Source organism: Dasypus novemcinctus, chromosome 23, assembly GCF_030445035.2.
Source record: "Dasypus novemcinctus isolate mDasNov1 chromosome 23, mDasNov1.1.hap2, whole genome shotgun sequence".
NCBI classification, from domain to species: Eukaryota; Metazoa; Chordata; class Mammalia; order Cingulata; family Dasypodidae; genus Dasypus; species Dasypus novemcinctus.
This window is the reverse complement of record NC_080695.1, coordinates 2654723-2676797: the sequence shown is the minus strand read 5'-3', so window position 1 is coordinate 2676797 and position 22075 is coordinate 2654723. Positions and strand designations below refer to the sequence as shown.

Below are 22075 nucleotides of genomic sequence, written 5' to 3'. Positions count from 1 at the left end.
AAAACCCTTCTAATATGATATGATGATATGATATGATATGATATGATGATATATATGATATGATAATTGTTAGAGGCTTGCAATAATTAACAAGCTGTAGCTCAGTTTCCCCTGATATGCACTGGGAAAAGGCTAATCCCATTCCCCATAAGCCTATGTGTCCAAGGGCATGGCACTTCCCCACAGGTTAAACAAAGAAACCAAATAGAGATGGGAGTAAAGGGAAATGGAAACCTTCACTATCTGCATATCAGAGGGAGATAAAGAAACCTTTAATCCCTACAGATCAAAGAAACATCTGCTCCTGCAGCATTCCAAGAAACCATAACTCCCTAACCCACTATCCTCTGGTCATTATCAGGGAAAATTTTCACCTCTAGGGCTTCCTATTGGTCTCTGCACCTCACAAGGACCCTCAACTCCCTCCCACCTATCATCATTTCCCCACCTAGGAAAGTTCTGTATAAATTCAAATTCCCCCCTTCCAGGAGTGGGCTGAAGTCTCTCTTCAGACCCCCATCATGCTGGTGGGGGGCTGAAGTCTGTTCTTCAGACCCCCTCTGTTGGGAGAGCTTCTCAAAAAAACGTTCTCTGCCTGTGGTCATATCACTCTCTGTGTCCCAGTGAATGCCATTTTTCTCCAACAATAATATAATATATATAATATAATATAATATAATAAATATAAGATATGATATGTTATGACATAATGTAATGTGATGTGATAATGATGATATGATAAAGGCCAACAAATTTCTCTTATTTGCATCAGCACCCATTTGGCTGACCAATACAAGTGACTTTCTGCCTGGCCATGAGCAGGGCTTCCGGTGGTGGTGGATGGGTTAGGGATGGAGGCTCAGAAGCCTTTGGAGAGTGGGACTGTGGGCAACACAGATGACAAATCTATGAGAGGGCTCCAGAGGAAGGGGCCAGGTAGGATATGGGCCCTCTGGCCTTCCCCATGTGTCTCAACCCTGGTGAGGAGATGCCATCCCACATGCTCTCACCCAGATTCAGCACTCCAAGGAACCTAGAGATGCTCCTTTCCAAACTACTGTGGGGAACTCTGTAAAGACAGTGCCTAGTGGCAGGTAAGAGGTTTCAAAAGACTGCTTGGCAATTGCCACAGGGTGAGCACCCCAAAATACCTGTGTGATCCCGATTGGGCACAGAAGGAAGTCTGAATGCACCACCACCCCACTTGTAATGGGCCCCAGGCCTAACATTAATAATGACAATTGCCTACTCCACCACCACTTGCCTCCCCACCATTCACTCTTGAACTGAGATGTGGACCCAAAGGGCCTGCCATGTTTCCATACCCTGACAAACTGCTCCTGCCCAAGATGGTTCTGTTCCTCGTGCCTCCTGCACACTGAAAGGAGGGAGGATTGGGGGCTGCCCACATAGGATGAAAGTGGTGGCTTGACTTGAATTGGATGACCCTGGGCCACACTAAGTTACCTTTGGAAACCTCCTGATCAGTGGCCAGTGCCTTCCTGGTTGAGGACTGGGCCAACATCCACATTGATGCAAAAAGGTCTTGTTCCAAATATTTCTGAGGCCAGTATTTCTGGACCTAGGAACACAGCAGTAGAGTATCTTATTCTCTCAAGCACCTCAGGCTAAGTAAGCTGGGTAGTATGTTGTCTGTGAACTCTTGGTGCCTAGTTATCAGGGTTCCAAGTTCTATTGAGCTCTATCTCCAAGGTAGTGATGTCACCTTCAATGCAGTGAGGTCCCCACCCTTACCTGACAGCACTTAACAGACAAGACCTACATGATGGCCTCTCAGGACTACTGCCTACTCATTCTCCTCAGCCAAGTCATCCTGTAAACTGGACAGAGTTTCATAAACTTATTCCTCCCAACACCTTCCTGGAAAGAGCTGGGTAAAGACAGGACTCCTGACATGAGGTAAAGCTGTACTCAAACCTGACTACTACACCTTATCAGTTTTTTTACCCTGCTCTTGTTATTTTACCTCTCAGCCCCTCCAAAGTCTCCCTACCTGCACAATTAGGAGCATTCTAGCTTCTTATTTCTGGGTCATCCAATATATATGAGATAATAGTTGTAAATATCATGGCTGGTCACCATAGGTAAAAGAAACTCATAGAGGGAAGAATTATAAGAAGCAGTAATTCATAGAATGGAATCCCACACACAACGGGTCTGGGTGCTGGTTGGACAATCTTGAAAAGAAATTCTTTCTTGATCTCATTTCTCATTCTGCAACATGAAGAGGTTGAACTTAAATGAAAGTCAGACATGACCACTTCCTGGCATGAAAGCTTTCAATGACTTCCCATTATAATTAGAATCAGAGTCAAGTAGTTCAAATTAACTGATATTGTGAATAGTCTTGGTTAAGCTGACTCCACAATTTGAGCATTGTAGGTGACTCCAAGGAGTTATTTTTTGGGCACAATCTTGAAGACAAATCCAACATAGGTGGATTTGTTAAGAGAAGATCAATGAACTATAGAACTGCCATATGATCCAGCAATCCCACTGATGGTTATTTACCCAGAAAAATTGAAAGCAAGAACATAAACAGATACATACACACCAATGTTCATAGTGACATTATTCACTAGTCACATAATGACACTGGAAACAAACCAACAGTCCATCAATAGATGAATGGATAAACAAATTGTGGTATATACATAAAATGGAATATTGCTCAACTGTAAGAAGGAATACAGTATTAAAACACAGGATACATGAATGAACCTTGTAGTCCTTATGTTGAGTGAAGCAAGCCAGGTACTGAAGGACAACTATTACATGACCTCACTGATATGAATTAAGCAAAATTGAGCAGACTCACAGAGCTAGAATCTGGAAGATAGATTTACAGGAGACAAAGGGAAAGGCAGGTTTTAAGCCAATGCCCATATGGACAAAATCTGTGATAAAGAGGAAATTTGCAGTTGTGCAGTGGATGGGCATGACAGTGGTGTGGTGATATTATTGTGTTGGGTAGTGCTGAACTATGAGGGGATTAGTGTGGGGAGGGTGGGTTGGACAGTCCTTAGAACAGGAAGAAGGATTGGGGGAGGGAACAGGTGAACTCTGGAGATTTGCAGGTATGTGGTTGAAACTACAATGTTGGGAATGTTCTTTTGGTAAATATGGCAGGGAGAGTTATTGGTATCAGGTGTTGGATGTCAGGGGCAAGCAGGGCACATCTAGGGTAGACTTCTAGGGAGTATTTGTGTGTTCATCTTGTTATAGTGTATTGTGTCAGTGGCTGTGGAAGTCCCTTCCCTGGGCATCCTCCTATGTTCTCAATTAGAGGAACGGGAGTCTTTTTAGAGCATAGACAGTGCCTAATAGGGGAGGGTGGGCCAGTATGCCAAGCCCTCAATGTTGCAGCAACTAACTGTGAATATTGTTCTTCAAGGAATTTTTTGGTGGTTTTTGTGGGTCCCAAGGGGAGGGGGAGAGAGGAATAGAATAGAAGGGGTATGGGGCATTTTAGGGGCAGTGGGGTTGTTCTACATGATCTTGCAATGATGAATACAGGCCGTGTTAAATTTCATCAAAATTTATAAAAGTGCACGGTCTGAAAGGCAAACCATAATGTAAATCATTGACCATGGCTACTAGAATTTTTTCAATATTTGTACATCAACTGTAACAAATGTACCATCCACATACAAAGTATTATTAGGGGAAAGAGAAAAAGGTGGATGGTGGTGGGTATATGGAAATCCCCTATATTGTATAAGTGACTTTTCTGTAACCTAAAGCTACTTTAAAGACAAAATGGAGAGGTGGGGCAAGATGGCCTCAAAGTAAGAGCATGCATATCATTGCTCCTACAAAAAAAAAAAATGGCTAAGCAGGGACAAAATCCTGCCGGAGTGAACTGTTTTGGAAACCCACAAAGCAGGAGGCTGCTGGACATCAATCCAAGAGAGCACAGCAAGAAGAGTGACAGCTCAAGGTAAAACCACGGGTTTCTGCCCATCCCAGGGGTAAGAAGCCCCAGCTTTCCCTGAACCTGGCCAATCACACAGCCGCAGGAGAAAAACAGCTGGAGAAGAAAAACTCTGAGTGTGGGAGTGTGGGAGGGTTCTGGTGAGTGTGAGAGGGGGTCCCAAGAGTGCATGTTCAATTGTCCTGACACCCCCTTTTGAGCTTTGAGGAGGATACCAGCTGGCTTGAGAAGAAACCAGGAAGAGAGGAGACCAAATCTGCTGAGGCAGCATGATTTACCTAAACTCTGTGGTTCTGTCTAGGAGAAGGTGGAGCCAGGCAATTAAGTAGTCCTGTGCAACACACCTAAGGGAAGAGGAATGTACGAAGTGCTTGGTAGGCTTCCAAGAGCATATTTAGGGCTCCTGGCAAGGTGTGGGTGCTCTCCCTCAAGGAGACTGAGAGTCATTGTTTTCCATGGTGATTTGGTTCGCCTGGGCCCCTCTTGAATTTTGGAAGGGAACTTTCACATGAGCTATAGTGTACAAAACATCATGGTATTCAGGGGATCTGAACCTCTGGACTGACCATGTGATAGCCAGGCCCTGAGCCTCAATAGACTTGCAACTCCTACACTCTGGTTTATTGGACTTACCCCACTCAGCTAACATGGAGGTGAAGAAGGTCAACCACCACACCAGGGAGCCAAGAGTGCCTACAACTGAAAACAGGAGAATTGCATCCAGCCTCCATCTGGAATCTAAGTTTCCTCTTGATATAGATGTGGAGTGGACACAACCATTCTAAGGTCCACAGGATGGAGGAATAGAGTATGGATTAGAGTGGACTTATTGTTATTCTATTCATGAACTATTATGATTAGTAATCAAAGAAAATGTGGCATTGGTGTGGAGAAAGTGGCTGCTGGGAATAGGGAGTGGGAGGAAGAGCTGAGATGTGGGTGTTTTGGGGACTTGGAGTTGTCCAGGGTGGTGCTGCAGGGACAGTTACCAGACATTGTATGTCCTCCCACGGTCCACTGGGTGGAATGTGGGAGAGTGTGGCCTATGATGTAGACCATTGACCATGAGGTGCAGTGGTGCTCAGAGATGTATTCACCAAATGCAATGAATGTCACATGATGATGGAGGAGATTGTTGTTATGGGGGGAGGAATAGGGTGAGGGAGGTGGGGAGTATATGGGGACCTCATTTTTTTTAATGTAATAGTAAAAGAATAAAGACAAAAATAAAAATAAAAAAACATCATGATATTGACACAAGGGTAGACATATTGACCAATGGAAATGAATTGAGAGTTCTGATATAGATCCACATATATACAGTCATCTGATATCTGATAAGGCCTCTACTCAACTGGGAGAAAATGACTTCTTCAAAAAATGTTGCTTGGAGAAATGGATATCCATATGTAAAAGAATGAGAGAAGAATACTGTATTAGTTAGCCAAAGGGGTGCTGATGCAAAATACCAGAAATTGGTTGGTTTTTATAAAGGGTGCTTACTTGGAGTAGGAGTTTACAGATACCAGTCCATAAAGCGTAAGTTACTTCCCTCACAAAAGTCTATTTGGAGCAAGACGGCTGATGACGTCTGTGAGGGTTCAGGCTTCCTGGGTTCCTACATTCCTGGGGTTTGCTTTTCTCTGGGTTCAAGGTTACTTCCTTTCTGGTGCTGGCTTCTCTTTCCTCTGGGTGCTGACTTCCTGGGTCTTCAGCATCAAACTCTAATATCAGAAATCCCCAAATCTGTTCTTCACCATGCCTTTTATCTGAAAGTACCCACCCACCAAGGGATGGGGACACAATGCCCTAATCATAACTCAATTATGCCCAGGTGCAGATCAGATTACAAACATAATCCAATATTTCTTTTTGGAATTCATCAATTATATCAAACTGCTATACTACACCCTCTGAATTCCAAAAAGTCATCACGATATTCAAAAAAGCCTTAAATCAGCTACAACGCAAGTACTAAATCATATCAAAATCAATTTAAAGAAGTACAGTTTGTCTTGGGGCAAAGCCCCATCTGCTAAAGGCCTCTAAAACTTACAAAACAATTTATCTGCTTCCAGTACACAAATGGATAGAAAAAGAATAAACATTTTCATTACAATAAAGAGAAATTGGGAGGGAAACATGAGTTACAGTTTCTCTGCAATTCGGTAGTCCTACAGGGCATCATCTATTAGATTTCAAAGTCTGAGAGTCATTCTTAAGATGATGGTTTCTTCTCCTTGGGGTCTTATGGGAACCCACCATTTCCACATGCTTGACCAATGGCCATTTTCTTGATTCCATCCTCATCAAGCATCTGGGTGTCCACCAAGCTCCAGACCTCTCATTCCAAGAGTGTTGGGGTGATTGCCATACTTTACCCAATCTGTGGGTTAGAGTCTCAACCCCCACTAGTAAAATGATGTGAAGACAACATTCCCTCTAACCTTTGGCATACAGGCTCAAACCTCTCAGAGCAACAGGTTGACCACCTGATCTTCCCTTACCTTTGGGGGACAGGTCCACCCCACCCAGTTCTGTGAGGTGCTAACCTTAACTGCCCTAATCCTTGGGGAATGTGCCCCACCCTCTCTGTACCCTGAGACAGCAAAACTCTCCCAGAACATTGGACAGGAATACCCACCTCTTCAACTGCTGGGGCAAACTCATCCTCTCTGTAAACATGGGTGAGGTTCCTCTCTTGGCCCAGGATGATGTCTGAATTCCAGATCTCAGCTTCCATGGTTTTTCTCTTAAAGCTGTTTCTTCTTCAATCTCTCCTTTCCATGTCCTTTTTATTCCAGGCTGACACTGGTTTTGTTCACACAGCTCTCTCAAAAACCTTGTTGGTTTAGCATGCAGAAAGCAGAGGTCAAAGCCATGAGACAGTAAGACTTACCACAAGTCTTTCTGACATAACTGTATCTTCAATCCTGATTTCCAAGTTCCAAGTTAAGACCACCAATTGGGCACTTTCATCTGGGAGCCTGATTTTGAGAGGCTTGGAATTTTCAGAATCAGTTTCTGTTTTCTTTGTGCCCAACAATTCAGTTCTCAGCTTATCTCGCTTGTCTAGCATTTTGCTATAAGCTACAAACAGAAGCCAACTCACATTCTCTGGAATCTTTTGGAAATTTCTTCAGCTAAATGCCCAGGCTCACCATTTTTAAATTCTGCCTTCCATAAAACACCAGGAGTTAATCTTGCTAAATTCTCTGCAACTTTAAAACATGGATCGCCTTTCCTCCAGTTTCCAATAATAGTTTCATCATTTACTTCTAAGGCATCATAAAAAGTCTTTTTAGCATCCACATTGTTATTAACAGTCTCTTCAAAGTGATCTAGGCCTTTTCCATTAAGAATCTCTAAATTCCTCCAAAAGATACCCCTTACCCATTTATATAACTGTTACAGCATTTTGGCAGTTGCAAAATCACTTCCCCACTCCACGGTACCAAATTCTGTATTAATCAGCATGCAAAATACCAGAAACTGGTTATAAAAGATATTTACTTGGGGTAGGAGCTTACAGATACCAGTCCATAAAGCATAAGTTACTTCCCTCACAAAATTCTATTTGGAGCAGGACAGCTGACGATGTCTGCAAGGGTTCAGGCTTCCTGTGTTCTGCATTCCTGGGGTTTGCTTTTCTCTGGGTTCAAGGTTCCTTCCTTCCTGGTGCTGGCTTCTCTTTCCTCTGGGTGCTGACTTCCTGGGTCTTCAGCATCAAACTCTAACATCAGAAATCCTCAACTCTGTTCTTCACCATGCCTCTTATCTGTGAGTACTCACCCACCAAGGGGTGGGGATGCAACACCCTAATCATAACTCAATTATGCCCAGGTACAGATCAGATTACAAGCATAATCCAATATTTCTTTTTGGAATTCATCAATTATATCAAAGTGCTACAAATACTACCTCACACCTTATACAAAAATCAACTCAAGACAGATCAAAGATGTAAATATAAGAGCCAAGACCATAAAGACTTTGGATGAAAATGTAGGGAAGCATCTACAGGACATTGTAATAAGAAACAACTTCATGAACTTCACACCCAAAGCACAAGCAAGAAAAGGAAAAATAGATAAATGGGACCTCCTCAAAATTAAAGCTTTTTGCACCTCAAAGGAGTTTGTTGGGGAACGGACTTTGGCCCAGTGGTTAGGGTGTCCGTCTACCATATGGGAGGTCCGCGGTTCAAACCCCGGGCCTCCTTGACCCGTGTGGAACTGGCCATGCGCAGTGCTGATGCGCGCAAGGAGTGCCGTGCCACTCAAGGGTGTCCCCCGCGTGGGGGAGCCCCACGCACAAGGAGTGCACCTGTGAGGAAAGCCCAGCGTGAAAAGAAAGTGCAGCCTGCCCAGGAATGGTGCCGCCCACACTTCCCGTGCCGCTGACGACAACAGAAGCGGACAAAGAAACAAGACGCAGCAAATAGACACCAAGAACAGACAACCAGGGGAGGGGGTGAAATTAAATAAATAAATAAATCTTTTTTTTAAAAAAAAAAAAGGAGTTTGTAAAGAAAGTGAAGACAGCCTAACCAATGGAAGAAAATATTTGGTAACCATATATCTGATAGGAGCCTAATTTCCAACATATATAAAGAAATTCTATATCTTGAAAATAAAAAGACAAACCCATTTAAAAAACAGGCAAGAGATTTGAACAGGTGCCTCTCCAAAGAAGAAACACAAATGGCTAAAAATCACATGAAAGGAAGCTCAACATCACTAGCTATTAGGGAAATGCAAATCAAAACTACAATGAGATACCATCTTACACCCATTAGGCTGGCAGCTATTTAAAAAAAAACAGATGACTGCTAGTGTTGGAGAGGATGTGGAGGAATGGGAACACTCATCCACTGCTGGTGAGAATATAAAAGGATCCAGCCATTGTGGAGGACAATTTGGCAATTCCTCAAAAAACTAGCTATAGATTCCATTGCTGGGTATATACCCAGAAGAACTGAAAACAGGACAAGAACCAATATATGCACACCAATGCTCATAGGGACATTACTCATAATTGACAAAAGTTGGAATCAACTCAAATTTTCATCAACAGAAAAATGCATAAGCAAAATTGGGTATATACATACAATGGAATACTACTCAGCTGTAAGAAGAAATACAGTACTAACACATGAGATAACATGGATGTATCTTGAGGACTTTATGTTGAGTGAAGCAAGCCAGGCATTGAAGGACAAATACTACATGACCTCTCTGATATCAATTAAGCAAATCAAGCTGTCTCAGAGAGCTAGAGACTGGGCAATAGGCTTACAGGAAATATGGGGGAAGAGGAAGTTTGAGATGACACCTACACTGTCAAAATCTATGATACAGTGGAGGTAAGTAGTTGTGCAGTGAGGGGTAAGATGGGGGAATAGGGATACTATTGGGTGGGGCTTTGCAGGCTTGAGGGGGCTAGGGATGGGAAGATGGACCAGATGGTACATGGAATTGGGTGGAGGGTTAGGGTGGAGTGGGTGAGCATGGAAGATTGTCAGGTACATTGTTGAAATTATAGTGTTGAGAAGACTCTTTATAAAATAAATAAGGAAGGGTTACTTGTTCAAGGTGTTTGACAGGGGACATCTGGCACAGAGTGCACCTGGAGCAGGCTTCTAGGGAGTGTGTGAGTGCTCATCTTGTCATATTGTGTTACATCAGAGGGTGGAGACATATACAATGTATGGGAAAATGTTGTACCCCCATCCTGGGGAGGCCTGATGTTCTCAAACAGAGGATAGGATGTTTGTTGAGAGCAATGGGGAAGGACAGGCTAGAGTGTCAAGCCCTCAGCATTGTTGTAAATATCTATGAATCTTGCCTTTCCAGCAGTGAAGCTTGGTTGTCACTGTGGGCCTTGAGGGGAAGGGGAGAGAAGGATAGAATAGATGGAAGAAGGGGTAACTGGGGGGCAATGGAAGTGTGCCATAAGATAGTGCAACGATGGATACAAAGCATGTTAAATTTCACCAAAAATTTATAAAAGTGTGTAGTCTAAAGTGTAAACAATAATGTAAACCATAATGTAACCAAAAATTTAGACAAGTGTACAGTCCAAAATATAAACCATAATGTAAGTCATAATGGAACCATGGTTAGTAGCTATATTTCAAAATCTGTATATCAGCTGTAGCAAATATAACATCCACATGTGTAAAGATCATTGCTGGAGGGAAGCAGGTATGGTTCAATCAGTTGGGCTCCCATCTACCATATGAGAGGCCCTGGGTATCACATCCTGGGGCCTTCTTGTGAAGGCAGGCTCTCCTGCTTGCCACAGAGAGCTGCTGGCCCATGCACTGCAGAGTGCCACCCAGCCTGCAGTGCCATGGAGTGCCACCTGATCCACAAAGTGCCATAGATCGTGCCAGCACTGCAGAGAACTGACTCAACAAAGTGATGCAACAAAAAGGGAGACAAGAAAAAAAAGAAAAACACAGAAGATCATGCAGTGAATGGACACAGAGAGCAGACAGCAAGCAAGTTGCAAGGGGGGGATAAATAAAAAATAAATACAGACAAAGAAGAGTGTGCAGTAAATGGACACAGAGAGCAGACATCAAGCAAGACACAAGGAGGGGAAGGTATAAAAAAAGATCATTGCTGGGAAAGAAGGAAAAGTGATTAATGTTGGGTACATGGGAGTTCTCTATATTATATATGTGAATTTACTGTGACCTAAAACTTTTTAGAAGACAAAATTAAAATTTTTAAAAAATGATGCAGACAGTGAGAAAGGAATGGAAGAGATTGCTTGGCCACTGTACATGCAGGACAACACCTATTACTGTGATGAAAGGCAAAACCTCAAAAACAAAGTTTTAGGATATTTTTCATTTTTAATTACCCAATTTATTTTTCACTTTATTTTTGTTTTTCTAAATTATTGTGCTTTCTACTTCTAATCTTTAAACCAATCAATACTATTTGATTTTCCTACTAATTGAATTTGACTATATATTAGACTTCATTTTTTAAGAAGTTTTGGATCACAGAGGAGTTCAACTATGGCAGGGGAGGAGCACTGGTGTGGTGCGTCATTGATGGAGGATGCATGGGTTGCAGGGAGTTCTCCAGGAACATGCATATGGGGTATATAGATATGTTCAGATGTTTGTTAGGTATTGTTATAGTGGATAGAGTTACACATGACAACTCAGGGAGTACTGAGTTCCCTTTTTGGGGAGCTCTGTCACATTCCCCAATGGAACAGCAACAAGTGTAAGGGCAAAGCCTAGTGAAGAAGGATGGAGCAGTGATGGGACCTTGATATTGATGTCTATGCATATGAGCCTGTATGTTTGAAATTTCATCTATGCCTAGAGCAGCAGGGTGCCTAAGAGTTACCTCCTGAGCACCTCCATGTTGCTCAAATATGACTAGTCTCTAAGCCAAACTCAGCATCGCATTACCTTCCTCTCAGCATGGGATGTGACTCCCAGGGAGAAGCCTCCCTGGTGCCAAGGGATTACTACCTAGCACCAGCTGGTGATGAAACTCAAGAAATACCTAGAATAAGATGGGAAATAGGAAAGACAAATGAATGTATATTGCTAAAAGACTTCAAAATGAGTCAAGAGGTCACCAGAGAGGTCGTACCTATGCATGTCTCAGCAGGATTCCAGAGACAGCCAAAGTAGATACAACCCCAGGTGATGGTACTCCTGAGGTCTATGGAGATACCCAGGTCCTATAGTCATGGCAGATGGCTCTGGAGTTCAGTGACTTGCAAATGGGTCCCACTTTGGAATTTGCCCCTGAGTGTAATGGAGTTGGATTCAGATGTGACCTCTCTACCATTGCCTCTTCTGTCACTTATACTGAACCTGTGGTTGGCAGTGTGGTTGGTGTATGCTTAGAATACGTGAATCTCTGGATTGCCCATGTGCCAACTAGGTCCTGAGCCTCAGCAGAGTTGCACCACCTACTCTCTGGTTCATTGAACTTATACATGTCAATAACAGGGAGGTGAGAATGGTCAACAAACACACCAGGGAACTGAGAGATTCTACAACTGCAAGCAAGAGAATCCCATCCATCAGCCATTTGGGTTCTAAGCCTCTTTCAATTTAAAGGTGGAGTGGACATTGCCATCCCAGGATCCTCAGGATGGAGGAATAAAATATGTATTAGAGTGGACTTAATGGTATTCTACTATAGAATTATTGTCACTCCAGCAATGGAAGAAATTGTAGCATTGATGTGGAGACAGTGGCCACAGTGGTTGCTGAGGGCAGGGAGAGGGAAGAAGAGGTGTGATGTGGGGGCATTTTGGGGACTTGGAATTGTTCTGAATAATATTGCAGGGACAGATGCAGGACATTATATATCATTCCATAATCCACTAAATGGACTGGGAGAGAGTATAAATTACAATGTAAAGTATAATCCATATGGAGTAGTATTGCTCCAAAATGAATTCATCAAATGCAATGAATATGCCACATTGATGAGATTGTTGAGGTTGGAGGAGTTGGGGGAATGGGAGTGGAGTATATAGGAACCTCATATTTTTTAATGTAACATTGTGTATGGTCTATGTACCTTTTAAAAAAGACAATATAATAAGAAAAAATATATTTTAAAAAAGAATTTTAAAAAATAAACAAAATTAAAGAAGGAGTACAGACAGAACAAGATTATAAGCATCCTTATGCCAACAAATTTTTAAATTTTGGTAAAATGGACAAAATGAAAAAATTGAACAGACATAGTAACTAAAATAAGGCAGTTACAAAAGAGAGTGTATAGTAAAACTCCAATACTGAAGAATGCAAAAAAGCCACAAAAGTTTTACTTTATGTAAGTCAAAAGGTGACTTTCATCGAAGTATTGATGAAAAAATGTTAATAGAATTTACTTGGATGGTGGAGATATTGCATAGCTTGATATAAGTGCTGTTTCTGTGGATATAGTCACTTAGCTGTACACACATGTTATAATCTATGTATTTCATATCTCAATAAAAAGGTGAAAAATTAATTCCTCCATGCAATCTAGGACTTTGAAACCTCTCTGTCCTCCATATATATTTGTCAGAATAATTGTTCTTTTGCAAGTTACATTAAACAATAGTTTGCTAATATATTTTATTTCCTCTACAATTTTTATTTACTTACCTAGAATTCTGTGGTGAGGTCTTAATGTTCTTGATGTTTCTTCTTTTTGTTTCTACTTTTTCCCCTTGATTAGGTTAGAAGGAAAATTACTCTCTACTATTATATTGTTGATTAACTACAAAAAAGTAGCTAAAAATTATTTTACTATCCTTGTTTTCTAATTGCTAATTACCATGTTATTCTTTATTAATTCCTTTCACTTTCTTTCATTATATTCTGTCATTGTTTTTTGTCTAGCATTGTAGTATTACTGAAAAAAATAAAGTTACATGTTTTGTTTTGTCTTTGAGTTTTCCTTAACCTGTGTTACATAGAATCCACTATATATTTTATCAGTGTTTTTAGACTTTTGTCAATTTAATAATAGATTTTTAAATCCAAATTGGAATGATCTATTTTGTTTTAATTTCATGATTAAATTTTATTTGATAACATTTTAACAGCATGCTTACTCTATTATTTACTCTTTTTTCCTTTCTTCATGTATTCTTTGAAGCTTCCTTTGCCTATTCTTTTGTTTTGAAGCTTATTGCCTAATTACATTAGAGTGGTCATAGTGAAGATAGTGTAGAATTGAATTTGCATTTCTGATTAGACATAATAACATATTGTATCAGATTAACTAAGGCATTTTAAATTTACTGCCAAATAAGACATATTTGGTTAAATATCTCTCATAATTTCATATTATTTTATATATATTAAATATTCTATAATACTGTAATCTATGTATTAAATGATTTTTAGGTTTCCTTTACTTTTAAAATAAAGATGTGCATTTATTTTGAATAACTTTTCAGAAACTGAGCACATCTTTGTAATTAGCCTTCAGATCAAGCAATGCATTATTAGCCTTGCTGTTTCATAATTTCTGCTAGTTTTTGCTTCCAGTCACTAACACCCACCCTGCATGGCCCCTTCCAGGGACTACTCTCCTAATTTCTAATTGCATATATTATTTTGTCATTTTCTTAATTTTATACTCATGTAATCACACAGTCTCCACTATTTGTCTAGGACAGAAGAGACTAGTCAATCATCACAAGGAATGCTGCAGAGCTGGCAATGACTTGGAAAAGGCACCCAATTTACAGAACTTTTCTGGGAAATAGGCTGAGTCCATAGAACTTTAAATTTATTGTTTGATATATTAAACTGGTTTCTTGAGATGACCTTAGGATATTTATCCCATTTAATGTTAATATGTAATCTATCCTTATTATACAAAATAATTTTCAAAAGTTAAATATAATAAAACTTTCGTTCCTTAAATAAACCAAAATTTCTTCCTTAAATATTTAAAAGTGTTATTGGTGATTCCATCCTTCCATGAATTTTTCTTTATACTGGCTAATTTCTATAATTTCCAAATTTTCAATTAATTAAATAAATACTACTAAGCATATTTTTTAGTTTTTCTTCTATCAGTTTTGTTAGGTTTTGTTTTCTAGGAGTTTGTTGATTTAATATAAAGCATAATATTTGTTGTGATAAAATGTAACATTATATCTTCTTATATTATATGTTGTTTGTAATTTTTCTTCATTCCCAATAGGTTATTTGTTTCAAAAGTTTTATAAATATCACTTGTTATAAAACGGTCATTTTTAAGGATTAATTTTTAGCATTTTTGAAATTCTAATTTTTAGGGTAGGCAAGAGAGTAATGAGTTTATGAAGAAAAAAGAAATCTAGAAATGAGTAAGTACCCAACCTAGACATGGGTTGGGGGCTACAGGATGAGACATGCATGTGGGGTCCCAGGTTAGGTCTTTCAAAGGCCTTCCCTCCTTCACCTTCCTAATATTGGAGTAGCACCCCAGCTGTCTTTTTCTGATTCATTGCATTATAATCCCTGCCTGTTAGATCTCAAGAGCACAGTGTGGAGGCCTTTTGTTTGGAGGTATCTGGGGTTTCCCCTTGACCCTGGAAAGAGTTCCCAATGGGAGCTGATGGCCAGTGTTAGATGGGACTCACAAGTCTTTGGTGGGTGTCGGGGAACATTACTTGCCTCTTACTCCTGGCTTGGCTCACCAAATATGTTAGCAGAATACTCTGGGTTCTGGGCTTCTAGGCAATTTGCTAAGTCACATAAAAGACTTCAAGGACATGCCATAGGGTAGGCAATAGAGTAAAAGTTTATTAAGAAACAAGAAAACTAGGCTTACACAGTATGGCCGGCGACATTAGCTAGCGCTCGCTCTACTCTCTGTAACGGGGAAGCAGCGGACTACAAGAGACTGAACTGTATCTGCCTCTTATTTCCAACAGACTCACGTTTCAACTTTCGCTCACACACACAAAAAAAAAGCCGGGGAAAATTTGTTAATCCTTTTTTTAAAAAAAGTTAATATAAAATTATAGCAAAAAAAAAAAAAAGGAACCTGAACTTTAGTAACACAGCTGGAACAATCCGCAGCGGCGGGAGAAAAGATTTAATTTAGTTGATTTTCTGTGGTTGTTGGTTGTTCGCTAGTCTCACGGTGAGGGAAGCTGCACATTTTTTCGAAGGCACCGAGAAGCTGCTGGAGGTTTGGTTCTCCCGGCAGCAGCCCGACGCAAAACAAGGATCTGGGGATCTCCGCACCATCCCAAGATCTGAGTGGGACATACTTTTGAAGGATGTGCAATGTTCAATCATAAGTGTGACAAAAACTGACAAGCAGGAAGCTTATGTACTCAGTGAGAGTAGCATGTTTGTCTCCAAGAGACGTTTCATTTTGAAGACATGTGGTCCCACCCTCTTACTGAAAGCACTGGTTCCCCTGTTGAAGCTTGCTAGGGATTACAATGGGTTTGACTCAATTCAAAGCTTCTTTTATTCTTGTAAGAATTTCATGAAGCCTTCTCACCAAGGGTACCCACACCGGAATTTCCAGGAAGAAATCGAGTTTCTTAATGCAATTTTCCCAAATGGAGCAGCATATTGTATGGGACGGATGAATTCTGACTGTTGGTACTTGTATACTCTGGATTTCCCAGAGACTCGTGTAATCAGTCAGCCAGATCAAACCCTGGAAATTCTGATGAGTGAGCTTGACCCAGCAGTTATGGACCAGTTCTACATGAAAGATGGTGTTACTGCAAAGGATGTCACTCGTGAGAGTGGAATTCGTGACCTGATACCAGGTTCTGTCATTGATGCCACACTGTTCAATCCTTGTGGGTATTCAATGAATGGAATGAAATCGGATGGAACTTATTGGACTATTCACATCACTCCAGAACCAGAATTTTCTTATGTTAGCTTTGAAACAAACTTAAGTCTGACCTCCTATGATGACCTGATCAGGAAAGTTGTGGAAGTCTTCAAGCCTGGAAAATTTGTGACCACGTTGTTTGTAAATCAGAGTTCTAAATGTCGCACAGTGCTTTCTTCACCCCAGAAGATAGAAGGTTTCAAACGTCTTGATTGCCAGAGTGCTATGTTCAATGATTACAACTTTGTTTTTACCAGCTTTGCCAAGAATCAGCAACAACAGCAGAGTTGATTAAGAAAAATGAAGAAAAAACGAAAAAAGAGAACACACATAGAAGAAGGTGGTGGCCACTTCCTAGATATTGATACCGGGAGCCATGCTTTCCATAACCACCACCTTGTAGTTGCAGAAAGCCCTAGTTGTAATCATAGTGTAATCACTTCGAATTGTTGTATGCATTATTATATCAAGGAATTAGATATCTTGCATGAACGCTCTCTTCTGTGTTTAGGTATTCTATGCCACTCTTGCTGTGAAACTGAAGTGCATGTAGAAAAAACCTTTTACTGTATGAAACTTTACAACACTTGTGAAAACAATTCAATTTGGTTTATGCATAGTATAACATTTCTCCAGGTATCATCTAAAATTCCCCACAGACAAGGCTTTCGTCCTCATTAGGTGTTGGCCTCAGCCAAACCATCTGGGACTGTTCTATTAAATTGCTGCCTGAATTTTACATCCAGTTACCTCCAGTTTCTAGAACATATTCTCTACTAATGTTATTGAAACCAATTTCTACTTCATACAGATGTTTTTTGCAACAGCAATTAAAGTGTTTTTTTTTTCCCAAGTCAAGTCCTCTTAAGAGAATGACTGCAGTTATTTCATCTTGTGAATTATTTTAACATTGCTACATTTGTAGTCCTCACCATAGAGTTCCTTCCCCTCAGCCCCCCAAATAAAGCAATACTCTTACACAGTGGGTTTATACTAAATCTCATTCCCTAAAGGGGCAAGGGGAGTGGATCCTGGTTCCAACTTTCCTTTAAAGTCAAGTGAATTTGGTCTCCCTTTTTTATTGGCAGATGGTGACAAAAATAAACAGAGTACTGTAGTTTGAGAATAGGGTGCTTGGGCTGAACTACATGGAAATCATAGACCATGCTGTGTTCTCTAATAGAAAAGTAAATGAGATTAGGTTATCATGAGCACCATGCCTTTACTAACTTGCTAAGTGTAGTATTAATGGTGTTTATCACAAAATTTATTAGGGCGATTTAGATTAAAGGTACTGGATTCAGTAAGTCAGCTTGGATCATTCACTTCACCTTTTACTTTAGCAGCCATTACCACTAATTTCCATTAATAACAGTACCCTGAAAGCTTTGGTTCAAAGCAGAATCAATGTCTTTGCTAACCTATCCTGAGACTTAAAGTTCTGTGACTTTGTAATTTGTGATGCATGTGACAGTGTTCTGACTTCATTTGTTTCCTTTCACTATGATTTGATAGGATGAATGAAGTGACTGCTGAGAGTGAGAGCTATCCAGGTTAGTCAGGTGTCACAGTGAAGCAGAATGCTATTCATAAAACATAACATGAAATTCCAAAATAGTCACTTAATGGGAAATGACAAATATATGCAGTCAAGAGTAGGCATCTTTTAGCTATATTTGCATATTCTGTGGGATTTAAGCAGCTGAGAGAACAGTAAAGCTAATTAAATTTTATATTTATTCTTGTCCTCAATATTTTTTATTCTTTCTGGATTGGTACCGTGATGTTTTGTTCCTTCCGTATTGATAAATGAAACACCTTTTTTTAGTGTTTCTAAACAAAAACTCTACTTGGTTTGAAATCAAGTGGTTGGAACACTGTTTTGACTTATTTTAAGCACATTGTTGAAAGTTTCATTGAAGAAGCATTCAATCAATGTGTAATCAGTTTGTGATTCTGTAAGTAGCATAGCACCTAATGTTTGGGGCTCTGGTTTTTTGAGGACTAATACTCAAAGTGGATTTTGTTCCTGAACAGTATCCCAGCAGATTTGATAACATTTATTGGCTTGAGGTCTGTTTGGTTTTTTTTTTCCTTGTTTTTTTAATTTTTTTTATTTTTTTAATGTAGAATTCTACCTAATGTTGATAAAGTGCACAAATTTGTATGGGAAAAGCCTAGGAAAATGAAAACTGTAGATTGGATAGTAATCTAAATCTTAGTGTGATAGAGAAGGGGACGTTTTGGTGCCATAAATTCTCCCTTCTTGGTGTTGAAATCAGTTGAAATGTATTTCTGTACACAATTTATGTGCTTCAATAAAAGTTTGCTTAATTCATTGTAATATAAAAAAAAAAAAGAAAACTAAAAATGAGATAAGTACACAACCTGAGACATCAGTTGCAGGCATGCTACAGGATGAGATGCTGAAACTGCTATAGATTTATTTTCTATTTTGGTAATTTATGTATTTGCTTTTATTTCTTTATTTGTATTTTGTGTTTCCTTTATTTGTAGTTTGTTGCTTTTTTCTCACATTTGAGATAAAACTTTACATTACTAATTTTCAGCTTTTCTTCTTATCTGTTCTGTAATATTGGGGTCTACATAATTTCCTCTAAGCAAGGCTTTTGCTGCATCATGCCAATTTTTTTTGAGGTACAGGGGCCAGGGATTGAACCCAGGACCTTGTATGTGGGAAGCCAGTGCTCAGCCACTGAGTTACACGGACAAACTCCGGTTATTTTTTCATCTGTTTTCTTGTTTGTTTGGGGGTTTTTTGTTTGTTTGTTTTCTTTTTAGGAGGCACCAGGAGCTGAACCCAGGACCTTCCATGTGGGAAGCAGATGCTCAACCACTAGAGCCATATCCACTCCCTATATCTTTCCAGTTTTGACATGCTATATTGCATTAGCTCAAATTTTCTTCTAATTTTAATTTCAATTTGTTTTTTATTTTTTTTCTCTATTTTTTTAAATGTTACATTCAAAAAAATATAAGGTGGTGGACTTGGACCAGTGGTTAGGGCATCCATCTACCACATGGGAAGTCTGCAGTTCAAACCCTGGGCCTCCTTGACCCATGTGGAGCTGACCCATGTGCAGTGCTGATGCGCACAAGGAGTGCCGTGCCATGCAGTGGTGTCCCCCGCATAGGGGAGCCCCACATGCAAGGGGTGCACCCCATAAGGAGAGCCACCCAGTGCTAAAGAAAGTACAGCCTGCCCAGGAATGGTGCCGCACACACGGAGAGCTGACACAACAAGATGACGCAACAAAAAGAAACACAGATTCCCATGCCACTGACAACAACAGAAGCGGACAAAGAAGACGCAGCAAATAGACACAGAGAACAGACAGCGGGGTGAGGGGGGGAAGGTGAGAGAAATAAATTAATTAAAATATATATATATATACGCCATATACGCCCACCCCCTCACCCCTCTCCTCCCATATCAACAACCTCTTTCATCATCGTGGGACATTCACTGCATTTCGTGAATACATTTTGGAGCACTGCTGCATCACATGGATAATGATTTACATTGTAGTTTACACTCTTCCCCAGTCCACCCAGTGAGCCATGGCAGGACATACAATGTCCAGCATCTGTCCCTGCAGTACTATCCAGGACAACTCCAAGTCCTGAAAATGCCCCCTCACTGTATCTCTTCTTCCCTCTCCCTATCCTCAGCAGGTACCATGGCCACTTTCTTCACATCAATGCTACAATTTCTTCCATTACTAATCACAATAGTTCCATAGTAGAATATCAGTAAGTCCACTCTAATCCATACTCTATTCCTCCATCCTGTGGACCCTGGGATGGTGAAGCCCACTCCACCTCTATATTGAGAGGGAGCTTAGATTCCACATGGATGATGGATGCAATTCTCCTGCTTGAAGTTGTAGGTGGCTACAACTGCAAGCAGGAGAATTGCATCAATTTGTTTTTGAACATGAGTTATTATAATATGAATGACTAAACACATAAACATTTATATATTTTCTACTTATCCTTTTAAAAACTTAACTCCATTTTGACCACAGGACATACAGTATATGTTCTATGATATTTGTAGGGCAGTCTACATTTGAAAACAAAGTTTCTCCGCCAAGGCCTTCTTGCCATTTTAGAATAGACCATTCTGTGATACGGGGGTCAGTCCTGGATGTTGTAACATGTTGCAGTGGCTTGAAGCTATGGACCCCAGAACAAAAATGTTCTTAAACTTATTCCTGTGGATGTGAACTCATTGTAAAGATAATATTTTGGTGAGATTACTTCAAATAAGGAGTGGTCCAACAGAATGAGGATAATACTTAATCTTGTTACTGGATTCCTTTATTGGCTGAGTGAAATCCTTACACATGGGGAGAAAGCCACAGGGAGCCACCAATAGGTGGAAATCAGTGGGACCCAGAGAATCCAGGGGAGGACTCCATGTGCTTGCCATGTGACAGAAAAGCCAAGGAGCAAGGATTTCCACAAGCCAGCCCCAGAACACCACAGTCCTCTGCAAGAAATCATTGCTTTGATGATACCTTGATTTTGGAATTCTCCTACCCACAAAACTATGAACTGATACATTCCAGTTGTTTAAGCCAACAGATTGAATCTTTTGCATCTATGCAGAGATACCTATAGCATATCCTTCTCCTAATCACCACAGTGAAGGTAGTCTCCAAAATTGTCAAATATTCCCCAGAGCACAACTTTGGCTGGGGTTACGAAACACTAGTTTAGCTCATGATTTCTCATAGAAGATCTATAAGTTTTTCTATAAATTCTCTGTGCACTAATGTTAAATCTGGCATTTTCATATTTGGTATTCTATATATGACAATAGCTCAATTTTGTATGTCATGCTGTTAAAATTTTTATATCATTTCAAATATGAATTATTGACTAAATTTTTTAAATCTTTATTGAATTATAATTATGGACTTTACCATTTGTTTTTATTAACATTTGCTTATATAATTTGATGGTATCTTATTAGATTTATCTGAATTTGTAATAGTAATGTTTTCAAGATAGATTAGCTCTTAGTCTTTCTACATGAATTTTACTTTTGGATGTATTCTGGTTGACTTTAACTTCTTACCTTTTTTTAGTCATCTCACCCATTCTTCCTTCTCACTCTTTTCCTATACTATTTTTTTTTTAATTGAACTGCTTCTTTAAGGAATGATTATGAGAACAGATACCAAATAGGGATGTTAAAAATAAATAACAATAGATAAGAAGCTAAAACTCCTCTCCATAACCCTGTGCTATGCCTTCAATGTCTAAATCACAATTTCCAGGATTCTCTCCTTCTCTGAAATGAACAAGACACTAAATATTAAAATATTGTTATTTTCTTAGTGAAACTTTCTTCCTTCTCTCCAATTCCATCCCAAAATGAAAGATCTAAGATAAAAGATTTGATACTGTGAAACAAAAAGGTTATGATTTCCCAGACCAGATACATAAAGAGGATTTCAACCCTAAATTTTTTACTAATAGAATATTGGACAAGACCTAATATGATAAGGTATCAAGTATACACAGCACCCAAAAGAATGGATGAAAAGCCAAATTCAAGCTTTAATATATTGTTTTATTTTCTCTGGAATCATAGATTTCACATAACATACCCAATTTTCTCCACTAATTTAGAACTAAAATGTCATATAGGGTTTCAAATCTTTTTTTTTTTTAAGATTTATGTATTTATTTAATTCCCCCCCCTCCCCCGGTTGTCTGTTCCCTGTGTCTATTTGCTGCGTCT

General features: G+C 39.7%; 1 protein-coding gene and 1 long non-coding RNA gene across 2 annotated transcripts; both read left to right on the top strand.

Moving 5' to 3' along the window:
- The first annotated feature begins 1780 nt into the window (after positions 1-1780).
- Positions 1781-14272, top strand: LOC139437443 (uncharacterized). The gene is made up of 2 exons (XR_011647247.1): positions 1781-1920; positions 14118-14272. It is a non-coding gene; the product is annotated as an uncharacterized lncRNA (long non-coding RNA).
- A 1010-nt stretch (positions 14273-15282) lies between these two features.
- On the top strand, positions 15283-18637 carry LOC101420459 (S-adenosylmethionine decarboxylase proenzyme 1-like). Its single transcript, XM_004469428.5, has one exon. The coding sequence runs from the start codon at positions 15793-15795 to the stop codon at positions 16588-16590; it is 798 nt and encodes a 265-aa protein (XP_004469485.2). The 5' UTR covers positions 15283-15792; the 3' UTR covers positions 16591-18637.
- Positions 18638-22075: the final 3438 nt, after the last annotated feature.

Excerpts from the sequence above, each read along its gene's own strand:
- LOC101420459 (XM_004469428.5), top strand. The coding sequence starts at position 15,793 with ATGTTTGTCTCCAAGAGACGTTTCATTTTGAAGACATGTGGTCCCACC.